This window comes from Engystomops pustulosus, chromosome 5, assembly GCF_040894005.1.
Source record: "Engystomops pustulosus chromosome 5, aEngPut4.maternal, whole genome shotgun sequence".
Taxonomy (NCBI): Eukaryota; Metazoa; Chordata; class Amphibia; order Anura; family Leptodactylidae; genus Engystomops; species Engystomops pustulosus.
The window spans coordinates 181,880,288-181,901,697 of NC_092415.1; the positions used below are offsets into that span (position 1 = coordinate 181,880,288).

The window sequence follows — 21,410 nt, forward strand, 5'->3', positions numbered from 1 at the left end:
ATGTTATGATTGTGCTCTGGTTGGTAGCTGATTCCTGCCATACAGTTGACCACTTATTAAAAGGGAATTTATCACCAATTTTTCATAGTAAAATTCAGATTAAAAAATATCACTTTTTTTCTAGTGTTTATATTTTCTGATTCTAGATTAAAAAAAAAATATATGTTCTATCCATGATTATGGGGGGCTGCCATCTTGCCTGAGCTTTGGTAACAGCATTTAGGGATCTGCTTTACTGCAGCCTCATGGCCATAGGCAGCAATAGACTGGAGCCAATGGTTATCAGTCTCTTGGAAGGTTTTGTATGCATGATCCGTGCAAGGAGGGAGAGAAGTAAAGCTTTGACATCATCTAATGTCAGTAGTGGATGTATTTAGAATTTGATATATATGGAATTTAAAAAGAAAATCCGAAAAATGTGTGATACTTTCCCTTGAAAAGTGCAGTGAAGTTTCTGTGCCTACAATAAAGTGGACCTCTAAGTTGTATAAAAATGAAGATTCTTGTTTCCCCCCATATGTGCTGCGTTTTATATACTTCACATTCTGGATTGTGGCCGTGCATCTTCCATATCAATCTATTGTTGTTTTTTAAATGCATGTCGTCTGTACAAGTTTATACAGGTCTATAAAGGAAATCTATAGTCAAAATGCATCATGATGAACCAGGGACACTCACTCACAGATCACGGGACCGTGACAGTGTGTTATCCATGGCCTCCTTCCTTCTAAAATCAACTTTAAAATTATGCTAATGAGTCTAAAAGACTACAGAGGGTGTTACCAGATTCACAGGCTATTACACCCTGTTCCCACCATATGCTGACACTTTCACTGCTGCACTGAGATAAAGGTAAAGGGAGGGGGAAAGTTCTAAGGGAGCGGGGGAAGGGTGAGACAGTGTAACAGCCTGTGAAGCTACAGCACAGAGTGGCTCTGGTAACACCTCTGGTTTATTTTGAAAGAAAGGATGCCATGGTTAATAAATTTAAAATAACCACATTTACTGTGCCTGGATCTATGAGTAGGTGCCTCTGGTTTATCAGGCTTGATTTCGATGATGATTTCCTTTGAGCTGGCCATACACTTAGGCTGAATCATTATTAAAGGGGTTGGCCACTGTCACAAAACTTTTTCAGAGTAAGTACAAGACCCTAATGGTGTCACCTATATTGTGCTTACACAGTTCCTGTTCTATGGAGACTGTGCAGGACGCCCCCACCCTCCGTCATAACCCCTCCCATAGAAGTTTGAGGGATGTGCTGATCTCTATAGCGCACCCCTCCAAACCATGGTCCGGGAGGGGTTATGCTGGAGTCGGCTTGCACATAGCAACAACTGGAGTGCCCCTTATATTCACGAGTCCTGCTGCTGGTGGGTCTTGTGACCTCCTGGTTCGGCTACTGTACAGAAACTGTACCATGGTGAACATAATATGGATGACCCTATTAGGAGCTTGTACTTACCTGGTAACAGTCCCCTTTAACCTGACAGCTTATACTTTCGCTCCTGGCTCGAACCCAGAATGCACATGTTGTGAATGTAGAGATGCCTCTGGCAGGGCTTTATCCTGTATCCTCTACACTCCTGACATCTGCTGGTGGGGGATGCCCCTGCAATCTCATTAATCTAACGAGTATGGCCAGATTTACCAGGCTGCTTAATGGATAGTGACTAAGACCTCAGATCCCTTACTTTTCCTTTGTTCTTCAGAGTATGAAGAAGAAAAGCAGCAACAAGCAGGAGATGGGTAAATACCTGCGATTCATTGTGTCCCGTATGAAGGAGAGGGTAGGTGTTACTTCTAGAGTAAGCTGATTCCCCGTGTCGTCTCCTGCACATGGTAATCAGCCGCCTTTCTCATATGCATGTCTGATCACTCACTGCTTCAATGTGTATATATGGGCATTTTGAGACTACATATGCCGTGTGATTAAGATGAAATGATAAGTGTGTGTGTGTGGGGGGGGGGGGGTTATTTTACTTCATGCCTAATTATACTCATTTCTCGCTGTTTGTTCAACCTCAAAGCTCCAGCAGCTGAATAGAAGTGACCCGAGGACTTCCAGCATGTTTTTTAATTAGTAAAAGTAGTCTGTTCTTGTATTTGAGAATAGCCATTTACCACCATCCTTATCAATGCATTCATTCATATGAAAGTGTGGGATCAATAGGATACCCATTGCTGTCTCCTCAGTAGAGGGAGTAAGTAGCCTGGCTCTTTAAATTCAATTCTTAGATTATGGTAAAAATGGAGTAGATCTTCTAACTTCCAATAGGTGGCTTTGGTGTAGGCTGCTGGCCAAACTACTTCTTTTATAGAGGTGGTCACACTTGCTAATGATCAATTATATAGCTTCTATCGGATTTCAGCGCAGTTTTTGTTTAATAGTCATTAACCTTTCAGACAGACTTTGCAAAAATCAGCAGTACAAGTGACTCCAAAAAACTTTGTATGATATCTGATCAGAACAAATGTCCACTTACTTTGGCGCTTATCATCCTCAGACCTTTTCCCCCACATCCGCTTTTAATTTCTGTCAAGTAGCTCTTCCGAGCAGCCAGAAAGAAGGAAGTCACAAAAGCTCCTGTCAGCTTGTCACATGGCCTGGGCCTCCTCTGGGCGACCCTATTAGAGTGTTGTACACATGCCAGCATAAGGGAGCAGTATACTACAGACAGCCCCAGGGCTATGTACACTATAGGGTTGTTCTTAAAGTGAACCTGACAAGATATACTTGCCTGGTATCTATGCATCTTTAGAGCGAGTTGAGGGGCTTGGCTCAATGTCATGTGACTAGGGTGACATCATCACAGGTCCTTTAGCATCTTAACATTAGCAGTACCCCATTCACATTTCTGACCACATAAAAAATCACAGCAGTCTGCATGGACTTCTACTCCTCTCCATGCAGGCTGCTGTGACTTCATGTGATATGGTTTGCTCTAATTTCTTGAGGTATATGCTTGTTGTACAGTTTGTTAATTGTTAGAAGGCTAAAGGACCATTGATGATGTCACCCTGGTCACATGACATTACTGCTGCCTGCAGAAATAGCAAAGGGAAGAGCTGCTGGATTCAGCCCAAGGAGGTCACGCCCACCTCAACTCGCTGTAGACCTCATTGGACACCGGGTAAAATTATAAAGTTTAATATATGGGAATCTAAGGGGAATTTGGGCTAAAAGAAGGGCTCTATGGGAACCTACCACTATCTGTATGTGTGAAAAATGTGGCAACAGGTTCCCTTTAAGTTGAACTTGTATTTAAGTCAGATCAGGTATATTATGTAAGTGAAACTCCAGACCAGTTTTTTTTTTTCTGTGCCTGTGACAATTTGATATTCTAAATTTTGTGCTGTCATGGGAACAAGAATTATCAATAAAGCTTCGTTACAGACACATTACAGCTGGTCTTTTCAGTTTGGGACTAAAGTTTAGTAAATTAGATCAGAGATCTTCACCAGAGGTCACAGTGGACAGAGAGGTCACCTGTAAGTCAGGGACCGCCTGGATTCTCTTTTGGCTTCCTTTAGGATATGTTTGCTGTATACGGCTGGAGTCTTTTCTGATGAGTAATCTCACTTTGAAGCTCGAATGCTGTGTAGGGCACAATAGGGTATAGACCCATCTTACAAGGGGCCCTCCATCAGGACCCCCTCTACGAGTGTGAGTAAGTATCATCGGTTCTGATTGATTCTTCTTGCTGCAGCCTAAAGACTTCTCCACTTTTGTACGTAAATAATTGGGTCTCTTGGCTGCCTGTGTTCCTATTCCTTGTCGATTGCACATTCCACTTACCCTGATGCTTTTTATAGAGAAGAATATTTTATTCTCGTATGTAAAAGGTGCTCCAGACTCCCTATCCTCATGTCATGACAAAGGAGCGCTAGACATGTGTCATGTACTGATCCGACACCACCTCTTTATTCAATGATATTGCCTCAGAGTGAACTGCAACAATATTACACATTAATGTCATGTCTGATTATTGTATCATTTCAGGCCATTGAACTAAACAAGAAAGGGAAGGACAGTAAACATCCCATGTACAGACGGTTGGTACATACAGCCATGGATGTCGCCACTATCAATGAGGTATCTATAACCCTATAAATATGGAGCAAGACTCTCCACTACTAAATGGACTGTACAACAATCCATATTTTATGCCGTTCACACACCTTTATACACATGAAGCATCTTATTGCCCCTTTCTTATTAAGGTCCATGCTCTACAGAAGCTCTTACCGCACCACAAGGGTCCTCCGATAATAACGACACTGAGCGATGCTTCAATTTCCCTTTAACTACTGCTCTGAGCGTTTCGGCAGCAATTTCTCGTTCTTGAACACTACAAGTACCCCCCGCCCCCTCCTGCAAATCTCTAACCTGTTGTATTTTTCCCCCCCACAGAAAGTAAATGAAGGAAAGTATAAGACTTATGATGAGTTCAAAGCTGACGCTCAGCTCCTTCTCCACAACACTATTATTTTTTATGGAGGTAATGTTTGTTTGTTTTTCCCTTTTCTATCCAGGAAAGAAACTACCATATAGTTATGACTACAAGGGAAGGAAAACTTTCTTTGCTCTAAAAGCCAGATTTCATGAACCAATCAGAGTGCAGAGAAAGGGGCACTGTGCATTGTAGTGATATGATGCAAGGAGTCCCTGCTTCCCCATTGTTTACAGTTCAGCACTATGCTCTGCGCTATGACTCCTTTCATCATATATCACTATGATGCTCTGAGTCCATTCCTCTGAACTGTGTCCTGATCATGAATTCATGGACAGATGATGGCTGAATGAATGAACTCTTCGGCCCCTTGCACACAAACGTTCTGGGGACATATATATCGCCGAAAAACTTGTGGTCCGATTACCGTCCCCATGGACGCCTATGATGCCCAGCTGTGTCTCATCGTATTGTTGTCAGCAAAAAGATGGAGCATGCTCTATCTATTCCCATAAGGACAGCTGGGCACCAGGCATCCCTATGGAGAGGGGATGGGTGAGCAGCTCTCATCCCTCCCCCTCTCCAGCTGAATGTATGATATGCCCGGGTCCCTGCAAATAGCCTGAGTGTGCAGTCAGGATGGTTGAGCCGCCCCAGATCCCCCTGATCACTGACATGTTGACCCCTTGATAAAGCACTTCTCTTGATCCCCATGAGGACTGCACACCTCTCCCCCTTCCCCTCCTCGGATTAGTGCAGAGAAGAGGAAGCAGGACACAGCGTGTACATCCTGTTTATCTTCGGCTAAGGAGACGGTTGTGTAAGGAAATGCAGTCTTCCCTATGCACAGCAGCAAGTGTTAGATCAAAGGTCCTATGTTATGGACCCATCACGTGCATGGAGCCAGAACTCCTCAAATTATTATTTTAGGCATACTACCATTTAGGACGGCAGTGGCTCTCCCCTCCATAAACTGAGAGCACATGCACGCCTGATCGGCCCATGTGTATGACCATGTTATAACTGAATCCATGTCTACCCTACATAAGATACTTTAGAATCACAAAGGTAAGTCAATTGGACTTATTTAGGAGAGGGGCAGCTGAACTTGTCAGTGAAGACACACTTAGATAGGGATACTGCTCCTGCATTGACATGGCCTTAGGCAAGCTACCCCTAAACGTTGATGTGTGGACCTATAGGCCATCAGGCTGTTATAAGCTGAAGGCTAGACATTGTATCCATCCCCATAGTCTTGGCCTCAGGAGTATTTGTGTAGATGCTACATCTTGTGCTTTTATTATTTGGAAATCTAAGTTTTTAATTTGAAGCTGTCACAGTGTTTGTTGCAATGAATGTCTTAGAGGATGTTGGGTAACATCTTCTGTGTTGTAACTCTTACAGATGACAGCGAGGAGGCCGATGTGGCAAAGGTTCTGTACAAGGACACATGTCATGAGGTAAGAGGAGCCCAGGTTCGGCCCAGCTGTCATTGCGAGTTATATCCCATCATCCCTTTGGCTTCTTTACTGCTGCTTGCACAGACGTAGGAGTTTGTTCACACAAGTCAGTGTTCTATCCAGTTTTTTAGGTGGAAAGTCATGCACAACTGCACAAAATGATGAAAATCTTTATAAAGGGCACCTACCACCCCGTTTCTACCTATAAAGGTAGAAGGGGTGGTAGGTGGATGAATGGGACGTGAGGATAGCCCTTTTTGGGCTAATCCTCACGTCCCGGCTATCTTTTAGAAAAGTTTATTGCAGGCATATGCAAATTTATTTAAGCAGCTACTGGGGCGTGGAGTAGCCGGACATGAGGCTACTAGTCGCGGCTACTCCACGCCCCAGTAGCCACGTTCCTCCGCCTACCATTTAATCTTCGGCGCCCTCGTCCTAGTCCCCTGCGCAGAACGCAGTAGCGACTAGTAGCCTCATGTCCGGCTACTCCACGCCCCAGTAGCCGCTTAAATAAATTTGCATATGCCTGCAATAAACTTTTCTAAAAGATAGCCGGGACGTGAGGATTAGCCCAAAAAGGGCTATCCTCACGTCCCATTCATCCACCTACCACCCGATCTACCTTTATAGGTAGAATCGGGGTGGTAGGTTCCCTTTAAAACTTATATTACTGGCATATTATGCTCACCGGATGATAAAGTAATGTTATAAGTAGATTTCTATTCTATTTGAGGGGAAGCTTACTAATAATGGGGGAGATTTATCAGAAGTCTCTTAGAGCAGAACTGTGCTGGTTGCCCAGTGGTAACCAATCAGAGCTCAGCTCCTATTTTCCCACAGATGTTTATAAAATTAAAGTTGAGCTCTGATTGGTTTTGATGGACAACTAGAACAGTTTCACCTCAGAAACTTATAATAAATCTCCCCCATGAGTTTACCAGACTGTTTGAGTGTCAAGGTGCAAAAAAAAATTAACCGGTCGTGTTGCTACTTTTATCACCCTGAGGGTAACTGAATAATTTAGCTATTGAAAGCTCCATAATTTTACCTTCCATTTTACCTTCCATTAATTTCTTCTTGTGTGTTTTTTGAACAAAAAAAAAAAGTAATGTCTTTATTTGAGCATCTTATGACTTTATTCTCTTTTTTCAGTTGGATGAGCTGCAGTTGTGCAAAAATTGCTTCTTTTTGTCAAACGCTCGGCCGGACAATTGGTTCTGCTATCCATGTGTACGTATGTTATACACCTCTGTACAGTCTCCCTCAGATTATGGGGAGGATTTATCAGAAGTGTCTGAGGTAAAACTGTTCTAGTTGCTCGTGGCAACCAATCAGAGCTCAGCTTTCATTTTCCCACAGCTGTTTATAAAATTACATCTGATCTCTGATTGGTTTCTATGGGCAACTAGAATAGTTTTGCCTCAGACACTTCTGATAAATGTCCCCAAATGTTTTAGACAAAGTGTGATTGGATAACATATCAGCACAGTGTTTGACCTAAGTTTGCTCATTTCCTATCACCCACTTTTATATATTCGGCATATATGTTCTATATAATTGATAGGTTAATAATTGCTGGTCTGACACTTTCCTTTTAAGTTTGGTTCAGTTGGGATTTAGTACCTTACAATTTCTGACTGTTCCTTCTGGACAGAGGGGGATCCATATAACAACGATTTATCTCCCTTTTTACCAGTCAGTTTATACAATCCTTTTTGCTGAACATCATGGACATGGCCCCCCAACTTTTTACAGTTTGGATTTTTTTCCCGAGACTTTAAATTTTCTCTGTACACTAGCATTGAAAACCTAGAATTGGTCGTCCATACATTCATTTCGTAACTTTTTCATGTAATTGTACAACTTCTAAATATACTGTTTGCAGCAATTGTCTCAATTGTCTCTTATCAAATTGACGGATCGTAAATCTCCTCCCAATTATGTTGTGGAAATGATGTATCCATAAACCTTGGAAACCATTGAAGATTGTCCAGAAACCCTTTATACACCAGATTTTTAACCTTTTGAGTAGCAGATTTGGTATAGAGTTTTAAATTACTCCAATTTAGGGTTGAGATAATGGGGGTCATTTACTAAGGCCCCGAATCACATTTTTTATCGGGTTCCCCGAATTTTTCCGATTCACGACAAATTGCCCCGGGTTTTTGGTGCACGAGCTCGGATTGTGGCGCTTCTGCGCTGGCATGCATGCGACGGAAATTGTGGGGCGTGGCCGTCGGAAAACCCGTCGGATTCGGAAAAATCGTGGTATTTTTGAAAAAAAAAGTGTCGCTTGACACACATTTACCTGCACCAAGAAATAGACGGTGAATTCCAGCAGACCTCGGCGCAGCAGCGACACCTAGTGGATATCGTTGCACGGACCTTAGTGAATCCCAGCCAGACCGGAATCATCATCGGAGAACCCGCCGCTGGATCGTGACTGGACCGGGTAAGTAAATCTGCCCCATTATGTACAATTTAAACAGTTTTTTCCCCCTAACACATCAGGTTTAGTAAAACTGTATTCACATTCATTGCCTATGAGAACATGCGTCCCATTAGTGCCACCCTTGTTTTATCATTGTTCCTTTTTTTCTAATTGTTTTGTTTTCTCTTCGCTTGTCTGCTGGTGATAACGATAGTTAAAAAGATCTTTATTTTAAATTTTATTTTATTGCAGATCCCGAATCACGAGTTGGTCTGGGCCAAGATGAAGGGCTTTGGTTTCTGGCCTGCTAAAATCATGCAGAGAGAAGACAATCAGGTGGATGTGCGTTTCTTTGGCCATCACCACCAAAGGTAAATGCTAGAAAATGGAAAATGTTGCCTGAACATAAATGATCAATAGACTTGAGCGGAGCCATTGGTCAGGTTCGGCCGTCTGACCATGACATTTTGCCGGATTGGCCCTAGAACAGCCAGTCTGGCAAATTGTCGCCTCTATCAACTAGCCATGGGTATGATTGGGTGTCCCCCTGGCCCATCCATGGCCATGGTTAGTGGCGAGGGGCATTCATTTTCCCCATTAAGTTTGGGGTTAGTGTAGTACCCCTTGAACATATCAGTTCTGAATGCTGTAATAGACATTACACTGCTATCTTGTTAAATCTTCCTTTGTATAACAGGGCATGGATTCCATCCGAAAATATTCAGGAAATTACAGTTAATGTCCATCAGCTCCATGTAAAGCGGAGCATGGGCTGGAAAAAAGCCTGCGATGAGTTGCAGCTGCATCAGCGCTTCCTACGTGAAGGGCGGTTTTGGAAATCCAAAGGAGAAGATAAGGGAGAGGAAGAAGCCGAATCTAGTATCTCATCAACTAGTAATGAACAGGCAAGTGGCTAACAGCGATTATATACAATACAGGCAGTCCCCTACTTAAGAACACCGACATACAGACGACCCCTAGTTACAAACGCCCCCTAGTAATTAATAATTTACTGTACTTTAGCCTTGGGCTACAATAATCAGCTTTAACAGTTATCACAGGTGTCTGTAATGAAGCTTTATTGTTACTCCTGGTTCTTATGACAATCCAACATTTTTAAAATCCAATAGTCACAGAGACCAAAAAATATTTGGCTGGGGCTACAATTATAAAATATACAGTTCCGACTTACATACAAATTCAACTTGAGAACAAACCTACAGAACCTATCCTGTACGTAACACGGGAACTGCCTGTATAAAGATTGTGAGGTGCGGCGCTTGTAACTGGAGATTAGGTCCTACACCTATTACATGTGCAGCCGCCGGTCATCATGTCACTATTGGGTGATGTGATGCTGAGGTTACTACACCTTGTTATACCGCACATGTCCTCAGGATATCTAATGTATTGTAATTTCTGTGTAGTAGCTTTAGGCTATTAGTACGCTGCATGCTGTACTATTCATCATCCAAACACTGTCGTCATTGTTTGGCTCCTGTTCCCTCTGCACAAGGATCCTGTGACTGATGTACAATCATTACTTTAAGGTTACTGAAAGGGACTCCAGATTTTACCTCATTTAATAACAAACTCTCTCAAGTAGGGTATGAAATGTTCTCCAGGGTCATGTTAAAATGAGCTGAAAAGAGTCATATTTGCCAAAGATGAGTCCAGGCTGCAGGGGGAGCGTCACCTAAGACGTGTCTCATCTTGACTCCTCTCAGGCAAAATATGACTAATTTTCACTTGACTTTGATGGTTGCCTTTAAAGGCATTGGCCACAAATATGAAAGTTTATCAGGTTATGTACCTGATTATATACCCTTATAGTCACCCACTCGGTGAGTACTCACTCGGGTAACTTTCCACTTTTGTCTGTAGTGGTCACATGACCCACCACTTATGAGATATCCTGTGCCCTGTGGACTTGTGGGTGAGGGTCTGTACGCTGATTATTGAATGCCCTCCATGAACCCACTATCATGTCTCCTGTTGGCGGTAGGTGTCTTACTGGAGGATCATTCAATAATGATCACACGTTTTCCTGATTCGCTGGAAGACTAAAGGACATGAGATGTCACAAAGTCTAGAAAGTGTCTGATAGTGGATCATGTAACCCACAGCTCCTACAAGCAAAAAAAAGTTTACCTGGGTAAATACAAATGGGTGACCTTATTAAAACACTGGTAAAACATCCTATCTGTGGCCAACCCCTTTATACAATAACGTTGAGAAGTGATATTCTGCTTCCTGCCGTGTTATCCCTGATCACCACAGCCGTCACACGAGCCTCCGTGTTTGTGCTTATCTGTTAAAAGATGGAATGGGGACTACACCATAAGAAGGGGGTGACAAATTTTCCCTAATAGGTTTTCTGGCAAACCTGAAATGCCCCTTTAAGACAACATAATAGAGTTTTAGTGGTGCTAAAAGAGGGACATGTGTCAGTTTGTGATGTCTTTTTGATACATCATGTTTATTAATGTGTGAAACGTTCCATTATTTTTATAATAATTATTTTTTTCAATAAATAAGATCCATAATGAAGCAATAAACAATCCTCGTCCCCGGTAATTCATCCTTTGAGACGCTGCCTGGATGGTGCCATTTATTAGTGTAATGTCTGCTGGTATTTATAGGGAGCAGTGACGGATCACCTGGGGTACACCTGGAGTCCTCACACAACCCCTCCGCATCGCGTCCTAGTTTCCCCGCAGACATAAAGAGATATATTGTCTGGGCAACAAGACAAGTCTGTGAATTGTTTCCTCTTCTAATTGAGACCCAGACGAGCTATAAACAGAACGTGAAGCGGCTCTGCACAATGTACAGATTATCTTGTGGCCGTATATTTCTGCGGGATGTAAGATATCTGTTCTGTGTTATCCGGATTACACTCACTCTGTATCCTTAATCTTTCGAGCAGAAGGCAACTCAGGAACCAAGAGCCAAGAAGGGGCGTCGTAACCAGAATGTAGAACCCAAGAAGGAAGTAAGTTCTAGTTTCTCTCTACTTAGTATTTTGTATCTAATACCTGGAGGAAATGGTGTCTGATTGGTTTATATCATGAATGGAGCAGTAGTTGTAGACCTCTACTACTTCCTCTATGGAGGGATCCTGATCCCTGGTCTCCGGTTCTCATGATTGGATCTTCATATATCAGATGCTTGATCCTGTGGATCAGGGGTAAAGGGTCTTTGAGATCACTCTAGATCTACATGTCTTTATTTTGGGACTGGTGTATTAGAGAATGCATGTCATTAAGATTTTAGGATTTCAATTCATAATCTACCCTCCTTGAGCTGATGTTGATGGAATCAGGGGTGAGGATGGCTATAGGTATAATAGGGCTTTTCATATTGAACCCAGTTTTTGCTGGTATTATGACGGTTACAGTGATGAGCAGACCGGAACCTGTAATGTTTATGTCCGTGCCGAACGTTGCAGGTTCGGGTTAAAAAACATTATTCCTAGTTGGGGTTCGAGTCCAATCCGAACATAGAATGGAAAGGCAGGGAGCGTGGTCTTCCTGCTCCATTAGTTAGGGAAAACAGGATCCCCATTCTGCGGATCGGAAGGGTCCCATTATTGTGATCCAAGGTGATCGCTTATTCTGAGGATAATCTCTAAATTTGGGACTACCCCCTTTAAGCTGAGTTCACATTTGTGTTCCACTTTCTCAATATATAAAATGGCGCAGTCCAGGAATTTCTTTTCTTATAAATAACGGAGACAAAATAGAAGGTCTGTTGTAGTCTATGGAAAACGGAAGGTGAACTAAAGACTTTGCTTTCACCTTCCAGTTAGTTTCACTCTCCTAAAACGGCAAGCCCAAACGTAGGTGTGAACTGGACCTTACTATCTGCACAGTCCTGTCCATATACTTTGACAATTCTCCTGCCTTTGAGACTCCATTCGAATGCTTCCACCTGTCTCTACAAACCTTGGGAAAGGCTGAGGAATATCAAACGATTTCTTATGGTGAAGGGTTTTCGCCTCTGGTCATAGATTATCATTTACAGAATAAATATTCTTTTCATTAAATGTTGTTTTAAGACTGTGCTAATCTTATAAATCATTGCCTACAACACATATAGACCCTATCTAAACCTCATCCAACTTGTTACCTCTGTAGGACCCAGAGCCAGAACCTGAGACGGAAGCTGTGAGCTCAAGCCAAGAAGTTCCTTCTCTGCCTCCACCAGTTGAAAAGGTGTCTGTGTGTACACAGACCAAGAAGCAAAGTGCCTCGTCCCCAAGAATGTCACACCGCAGCACCCAGACCAACAGCGACAGCGCCTGTCAGAACATGTGTCATGACAAGTACAGCAAGATCTTCAACGACTTCAAAGAAAGGATGAGCACAGACAACAAGAGGGAAACCGAAAAAGCTGTGCGGGAAGCCATGGACAAGGTTAGAAGAAGATTGTGTATGGGGTGCTGGGAAATTACATAGGCAAATGTGTTTTCCAGGATGAGATAACAAAACATTGCCTCTTAGCTACATTGAATGGCAGCCCCCTTAACATCAAGCAGAAAGCCTAATGAAATGATGCGGAATAGTCATACCAGTAGGAACAGACTCTCCACTGTGCACAGAGCTGTTTTCATGGGTTTGTATCTCTTTAGTACAGTGTAGGAAACTGGTTTGGCTGAATCTGAGATTGGGTTAAGGAGACATCTATCCCACTCCATCACATACTTAGACAGCCAAAATGTCTGGTAGCTACTTCGACCAAGGGGGCTGGATGTCTTCAGGGCAGACACATGAGACAATAACGCACTGCCTCTCAGAAGGCGGAACACCATGTGGTCTTAGGCCAGAGCATCATTGCAAAGCAGTGTAAAGGCGCTGCTTCCTTGTCTCTCTTTGTGTCACTTAAACATCTAAAACCAGTCCCTGGTCCATGTTTCTGTGTATGGATGTCATGCCATTGCTACATTGTGATGAGTCAGTTCATATCTCTTCACAGCTTCGATCAGAGATGGAGGAGGAGAAGCGGCAAGCAGTCAGCAAAGCCGTGGCCAATATACAAGGAGAGATGGATAAAAAGTGCAAACAAGTGAAAGAAAAGTGCAAGGAAGAGTTTGTTGAAGAAATTAAGAAACTGGCAGCACAACACAAGCAGCTGATATCCCAGACCAAGAAGAAGCAGTGGGTAAGTGTCCAGTCCTTGTGTAGGAGAGTCCTGGGCCCGGTCCTTGTATAGGATAGTTCAGGGCCCGGTCCTTGTGTAGGATGGTTCAGGGCCTGGTCCTTGTGTAGGATGGTTCAGGGCCCGGTCCTTGTGTAGGATCGGTCAGGGCCCGGTCCTTGTGTATGATCGGTCAGGGCCCGGTCCTTGTGTAGGATAGGTCAGGGCCCGGTCCTTGTGTAGGATAGGTCAGGGCCCGGTCCTTGTGTAGGATAGGTCAGGGCCCGGTCCTTGTGTAGGATAGGTCAGGGCCCGGTCCTTGTGTAGGATAGGTCAGGGCCCGGTCCTTGTGTAGGATAGGTCAGGGCCCGGTCCTTGTGTAGGATAGGTCAGGGCCCGGTCCTTGTGTAGGATAGGTCAGGGCCCGGTCCTTGTGTAGGATAGGTCAGGGCCCGGTCCTTGTGTAGGATAGGTCAGGGCCCGGTCCTTGTGTAGGATAGGTCAGGGCCCGGTCCTTGTGTAGGATAGGTCAGGGCCCGGTCCTTGTGTAGGATAGGTCAGGGCCCGGTCCTTGTGTAGGATAGGTCAGGGCCCGGTCCTTGTGTAGGATAGGTCAGGGCCCGGTCCTTGTGTAGGATAGGTCAGGGCCCGGTCCTTGTGTAGGATAGTTCGCGGCCCGGTCCATGTGTAGGATAGTTCACGGCCCGGTCCTTGTGTAGGATACTTCACGGCCCGGTCCTTGTGTAGGATACTTCACGGCCCGGTCCTTGTGTAGGATACTTCACGGCCCGGTCCTTGTGTAGGATACTTCACGGCCCGGTCCTTGTGTAGGATACTTCACGGCCCGGTCCTTGTGTAGGATACTTCACGGCCCGGTCCTTGTGTAGGATAGTTCAGGGGCCGGTCCTTGTGTAGGATAGTTCAGGGGCCGGTCCTTGTGTAGGATAGGTCACGGCCCGGTCCTTGTGTAGGATAGGTCACGGCCCGGTCCTTGTGTAGGATAGGTCACGGCCCGGTCCTTGTGTAGGATAGGTCACGGCCCGGTCCTTGTGTAGGATAGGTCACGGCCCGGTCCTTGTGTAGGATAGGTCACGGCCCGGTCCTTCTGTAGGATAGGTCACGGGCCGGTCCTTCTGTAGGATAGGTCACGGCCCGGTCCTTGTGTAGGATAGGTCACGGCCCGGTCCTTGTGTAGGATAGGTCACGGCCCGGTCCTTGTGTAGGATAGGTCACGGCCCGGTCCTTGTGTAGGATAGGTCACGGCCCGGTCCTTGTGTAGGATAGTTCACGGGCCGGTCCTTCTGTAGGATAGGTCACGGGCCGGTCCTTGTGTAGGATAGGTCACGGCCCGGTCCTTGTGTAGGATAGGTCACGGCCCGGTCCTTGTGTAGGACAGTTCACGGGCCGGTGCTTGTGTAGGATAGGCCAGGGCCTGGTCCTTGTGTAGGATAGGCCAGGGCCTGGTCCTTGTGTAGGATAGGCCAGGACCCGGTCCTTGTGTAGGATAGGTCAGGGCCCGGTCCTTGTGTAGGATAGGTCAGGGCCCGGTCCTTGTGTAGGATAGGTCAGGGCCCGGTCCTTGTGTAGGATAGGTCAGGGCCCGGTCCTTGTGTAGGATAGGTCAGGGCCCGGTCCTTGTGTAGGATAGGTCAGGGCCCGGTCCTTGTGTAGGATAGGTCAGGGCCCGGTCCTTGTGTAGGATAGGTCAGGGCCCGGTCCTTGTGTAGGATAGGTCAGGGCCCGGTCCTTGTGTAGGATAGGTCAGGGCCCGGTCCTTGTGTAGGATAGGTCACGGCCCGGTCCTTGTGTAGGATAGGTCACGGCCCGGTCCTTGTGTAGGATAGGTCACGGCCCGGTCCTTGTGTAGGATAGGTCAGGGCCCGGTCCTTGTGTAGGATAGGTCAGGGCCCGGTCCTTGTGTAGGATAGGTCAGGGCCCGGTCCTTGTGTAGGATAGGTCAGGGCCCGGTCCTTGTGTAGGATAGGTCAGGGCCCGGTCCTTGTGTAGGATAGGTCAGGGCCCGGTCCTTGTGTAGGATAGGTCAGGGCCCGGTCCTTGTGTAGGATAGGTCAGGACTCATTGTTAACGAAACAGAAATAGAAAAATGGTGCTGAAAATCTCGGCTTATACTCGGGTATATACGGTACATCTCCTTATTTTTGGAGAAACACAGTATTTGTGGTGACCTTTATCTCTGAAATCATTGTGTGCCTCTGGAGATTTCTAATGATTATTTTTTTTAACCCTTACAGTGCTACAACTGTGAAGAGGAAGCCATGTACCACTGCTGCTGGAACACCTCGTACTGCTCCATCAAATGCCAGCAGGAGCACTGGCACGCCGAACACAAGCGCACCTGCCGCAGGAAAAGATGAGCGCTCCCTCCCGTCTCGTTTCCTCCATCCCTCTCTCTCTTTCTCTCTACTCAAACTCTGTGTTTTTAATTTCCAAGATGCCGCACTCGCTTCCTATCTGCATCCCATTTCCCGAAGCAGCTCATAGTTTGCTCCGTACTGGAAGAACATCCGGTACCAAAGTGCTGAGAACTTTTCTCCAGGCAGAAATACTTTGCACAACCCTCCGTGTGCTTGTATCCAGTCTCTAACCCGTTCGCTGCAGAGGATCCCGCAGTGTGGTGGTTTTTCGGGGGTTTTTTATTTACAATTTTTTTTCCGATAAGTGCATGATCTGTCATCCGGGGGTTAGACGTTGTTCCTTCCTGTACTAACACGTGAGAAGTCGGAGGCGCGTTTTACATTGATTATGAAATTATTGCTGATACACAGTCGTTTTTAGTAGTCGATTTTAGCATTTCAGAGTCGAGGCATTTTTAAAAAAAATGTTTTAACATTTTACAATTTTTTTTTAATTTTTTTTTTTTTAGCCATCCTACATCCAAGCAGCAGGGCTTAAACCTCCCCCATTTATTCAGTGGGTAACGGGGACCATATTTGGGTCTCTTGGAGTATTCCTGGACCACATATGTAGCGGATATCGATATACGTGTCCCAGATATGTGGAGCCATGGATCTGTGAATGTAAAGAAACCCAAAGGGGGGGAATAATCTTCTACCTGATAAATCCCGCGCCCTGCCAAGCTTGTGTCATTACGTTCCTTCTACTACGAAAAGGCATTATGAGTTTTTAGTTATTCTCTACCAGGGGGTTTTAATATTTCTTTTGGGAACAGGGTTCACGAAAAAAAAAAAAAAAAAGCAAGAAATGTTCTTTTTTTCTTGCCTATTTTATTTGTAAGATATAATCCCATGTTTGTTCATTACTTATTTTCAATATATAACTTTTATAAAGAAATGGATAAAAAAAATTATATTAACTTTGATTGCATAGTTTTAAATACAGGTAAAATCTTTATCTTTTCTTTACAATTTTTTGCACAGTTCATCGTCCTATGGAGGCACAAAGTGAAGAGACAATTCAGACCCAAGCGTCAACCTTGGACTTGTTACAGGGTTTCCTACCATCTCCCATGTGCCGTTATTGTAACCCGTTCACACTACTGCTAGGCATGAACTATTGTCGGGGGTTATAGACGTCCTGACGATACTGGGGGCTACACAATTAGACTCTATTCTTCGTCGGGAAGCTCAGAGTTCTAGTGTTGCAGGTTTTGGATTGGACATGTCACACTAATATGCACAATATTCAGGGCACCACTGCCATATAAGCTATTACAATCAGTCTGTGCATAGGGATATGTGTAATATACCGGATGATTTTGCACCTACCTTGTAGGAGAGACTTGTGGGCTAATCCATGGACTTGGTGGAAGAAGCACTCCAGCAATTTTTTTGCCTATACAGTGTATAACAGGCCATTTTATAATGTTAATGTAGAGGCGTTTGTGTATATGTTGTGAATACTTGTGCTGTTTAATGTGCCATATAGCGGTTTATATTCCTTCTCTCCTGTAACATAGTTTCCCTAAGGCAGCCTACAATTCTGTTATAGCTATGGCCATAGATCCAGAAGATAGAACTGCTGTCTCATTGTATCCTGTGTGTCCCGGCTTCAGTCTGTCTCCCCTGCCTCCTGCTTTTCATTGGTTTCTCCTTGTTCTCGCTCTTACAAGCAGGAGGCATGGGAAGCAATATGAAGCTAAACCACTGGAGATTCTGCAGATCAGATGATGGGAGTTATTGTAGTTGTAGTTTCCACTCTAGAGGAGCTGAGTATGTAAAGAGACACTGACATTCTGTCTGTATAAAGGAGTAAAAACTTCATTGTAGTCACATGACCCGGTGAAGGGGATCAAGATGTAAGAATGACACAGAGTGAGGACAAAGTAAATTAGGCCACTAAAATATTTCCAGTTAAATGTCATAAATGTAGAAGAAAAAATTCCTGGAATGCTTCTTATACGTAGCGGGCCAACTTTACAAGCAAATGTTTGTATTGCTCAGATGCATCAGAAATAATAAAGTGACTTAGATGGGTCATAGATGTTATAAAAATAAAGAATACCGTATATTGGAGATCTGTTAAGACTGTAGCTTAAAGGGCTTATCCAGTCATAGCAAGTTAGGCCCATTACACAGGATAGGGCCTAATTTGCTGTTCAATGGGGGTCTCCGTGACGGGATGACCGGAGTACCCAGTCATGGATGCGCCGGCGCTGACTGAGGTAGCAGAGAGCTGTACTCTGCAGGAGCGCCCCACCAATCCGCAAGTAAGGCCCTAACCTGTGTATAGGGCTTAACTTGCTAAGACTGAAAAACCCCTTTAATCACCGCGCCCATCATGCGACACATAGAAATTATTAAGATGTTCCCAGTTGAAGTCTATTTTGGCCATCGCCTATACCAGAATTCTTGCGCAACTTATAGTAAATTTGATTGGCCAAGCCCTCTCAGCCTTAAGCCACACCCACAAAAAGTGTCACGATGGATTCTAAAGCCTCATAAAGTTAAGCTCCCACATTTGCATCGTTTTTATTCTTTATAAATTGGAATATTGGTATCCAAGGCCTGATATATGGCCTATATACATACAAGGCCTCCCCTATATGTCTTTATTGAAACTCGCTAACAACCCTCGAGTGATAAAAGGGTTATGACTACACTTGTTTGGTTTGTAGTCTGTAACCATGGAGACCTATTGTTCTTAATAGGAGTTGTAGATGGTTTTATTTTGGATGCGTTGAACCAATCAATAAAATGACTGCTTGCAAAGTTGGACTCGACCCACAATCTCTTTGATTTGGTGAAGATGAGGTGTGAAATGGATAATATTTTAGAGCATTTTAGGTCCATTCCCAACGTTCCAGGAATAGAATTGCCTTGATGTCGGAGACCCGAATGTCTACAGCAGTTCCGATCAGTATGGAAGCCGTGACGTGACGCTTCGTCCACACACATTGAAGATTAGTGCATGCCAGTTTTCATGTAAATTGTCAAATTTTTTTACACTATAGGAATGGATCGATGGTCGAATAATGATTTTCACCTTTAAATCATTCACGTTGCTGGGAGCAGGGGGTTGTTTTACTAACCACGAAATTAGCCACTTTTATCATTGATTTATTTTTATCGATTTTGGTTACGAGGTTCATGTTCTGTTCTTGTTTTTGTTCTTTTATGTGTGGATTCTGAGCAGGAATGTAGTAAAAAACCTGATCCGTTAGATATTTGGAGGAAGGAATATTGAGGAAGATTTGTAAATATTTATTTAGAACTTTTATATTTATTGGAAGTGATTTAGAAAATGGCAAATGAACTTGTCACCGGGGAGCCATAAGTGCCGAGCGACTAAACAGGGCGGCTCTGGCTGCTGCGGGGCGTCTATCGGTATTCCAGATTTTCCATTGGCTCCCGCAGTGTTTTTCATATTTCGCTTCATGCATAAAATCGGCCTGACGTGACGGCACCCGCCCACCACGACATCGACATCTTCCTCATTCCATCCATACAAAATATACCACTCCGCCACTTGTAACAGGCCACGGCCCAGTCCTGGCAAACATCCGCAGTATCGATCCAGACCTATGAACGAAAAGTGTATTGTGACGAAAAATAAAAAAAACACATTGATGTAATATCATTCCAGGAAACATACAACATAGCGGTTATCTGCATGAGATTAAGACTTGTGTTATTTGGGCTTCTTTTTCCTGTGTCTTTTGACATGGTTGCACATTGCAGAGTCAAATCTGTGTGATTAAAAAAAAATAAAAATGAAATATCAAGATTGTGGCCTGGTTTTGTATATGTTGTAAGTTTAAAAGTAAAACAAAAAAAAAACCTGAAATGCAAAAAAAAATAAAATTAAAAAAAATTGTTTTGAGGCAGTTACTACAAAACTGAATTCACTTCTGTTTCTTAAGCTGTACTAAGATGTTAAGCTTGGCCACTATGCACATTGTAATTATCCATTGTGGCTGGTCTAGTTCTTTGACACATTCTGCCATTTTGTAAGCTGCTCTTACTAGCAATATGTGTTAACATTTGTTAATAAATGTATTTAAAATTAATTGGCCGTGTCCTCGAAATGCTTTTCTCCAGTGTGGTGTGTGTTTCTCAGACGCCGGGTGAAGGTAGTAATATAAATTTACATACGTGTTGGATGAATCCTTTGATTGTGATTGGGCCAGCTGCCCGTGTGTGTACATATATTGCAAACTATTTGTAAAATATTAGGGGGATTTATGATTGGGCATGATTCTTAATTCTTGGGATCTTTTTGTATATCAGATTTATCATAGTGGATTAGACCGCTTGATAAATCAAAATGAGAAAAAAAAATGAGATCTATGAGGTGTTAAAGGGGTATTTCCACAAAGACAAGATTCTGAAATATACTCAGGATAACAAAATAACACTCTAATTCGCTGTTTTTAATAAAAAATACAGCATTTCACAGCTATAATTCCAACCTTTTGTTTGGTTGTTCCTGGATCTGACCATAAACTCCTGGCTATGGTCTGGCAGATTCCTCTGGCTTCTCTTGTACTACGGAGACAAAGAACAGTACAGACACAGGCACTGCCTATCCAGCACCGGCGTGCAGAGACCTTGTCTAAAAAATACAGTCAATATAAGGTCCTTGATCCAAGGGGAAGGGGAGGCATAGCAGAGCCGAATGTGTTTTTTATAGGCGAGATAGTCGAGCTGAGTGTATCATTGGGGGTCAGCATTTATATTCTATTTCAGATGTGCTAAATGTTGCAAATGACATTTTGTCAAAATTCCACCTGAACCCATACTTAAGGAAAATGGTTTTTTTGCAACTTTTTTATGAAATGTCTCAAGTCGCTTCTTTCCATTATCTTACTAATTAGACACATTTAACGAAAGCTAAAATATAAAATAATTTTTGAGAAGGTGAAAAAGACAGGTAAAAACTAGCAACACAACACAGATAAGATAAATGACCAAATTGTGTGTTATATCCATCTAATTACTCTGATCTGTCTCATCTCTCTTTTTTTATGTGGCAGATACTAGCAAAATGTTCAGAGGCTAAATGAATGTGCAGATAAACCCTGTACCCTGATAATCTAAGCACACTGTCAGCACAGAGCATCTCATAGCTAAGAGAGTCCCCGCCCACACTCTGGATCCTTACACTGACCATCACTGAGTTCTAGGAGCTAAATCCGTAATAAAACAAATGAAATTGTAAAGTAAAGGGGTTAAAACTATCTTTATTGTGTAAACATCACTGGGGGAATAAAATTGCACAAATAGTTTTCTAAATGTCACACTGCATAAACCTGTCTTCCATATCTTAATTCACTTGAATTAGAGTAGGCTACAGTGAAAAGTTGAGTAGGTTGGCAAATGTCACAAATTTATGCGCAAATTGGTAGTTGAGCCAGTTAGGGCTGGCGCCAGCACTGGGCATGCCCGGGCAAGTGCTGGGGGGCGGGGGTCCACATAAGGCTGTACATAGGGAATCCCTGAGGGTGAA

At 43.7% G+C, this 21,410-nt stretch overlaps 1 protein-coding gene across 4 annotated transcripts in view; it reads left to right on the top strand.

The window, feature by feature from the left end:
- ZMYND11 (zinc finger MYND-type containing 11) overlaps positions 1–19,971 on the top strand; it is a 41,803-nt gene extending 21,832 nt beyond the window's left edge. For all 4 annotated transcript variants that reach the window (XM_072153977.1, XM_072153976.1, XM_072153975.1 and 1 more), the window contains 11 exons: positions 1,713–1,790; positions 4,004–4,096; positions 4,415–4,502; positions 5,859–5,914; positions 7,067–7,144; positions 8,598–8,716; positions 9,043–9,250; positions 11,275–11,340; positions 12,485–12,763; positions 13,323–13,508; positions 15,737–19,971. In XM_072153977.1, the coding sequence (XP_072010078.1) occupies positions 1,713–1,790; positions 4,004–4,096; positions 4,415–4,502; positions 5,859–5,914; positions 7,067–7,144; positions 8,598–8,716; positions 9,043–9,250; positions 11,275–11,340; positions 12,485–12,763; positions 13,323–13,508; positions 15,737–15,859 (1,374 nt within the window). In that variant the 3' untranslated portion in view covers positions 15,860–19,971. The remainder of the gene's footprint in view (positions 1–1,712; positions 1,791–4,003; positions 4,097–4,414; positions 4,503–5,858; positions 5,915–7,066; positions 7,145–8,597; positions 8,717–9,042; positions 9,251–11,274; positions 11,341–12,484; positions 12,764–13,322; positions 13,509–15,736) is intronic.
- The last annotated feature ends 1,439 nt before the right edge of the window (positions 19,972–21,410 follow it).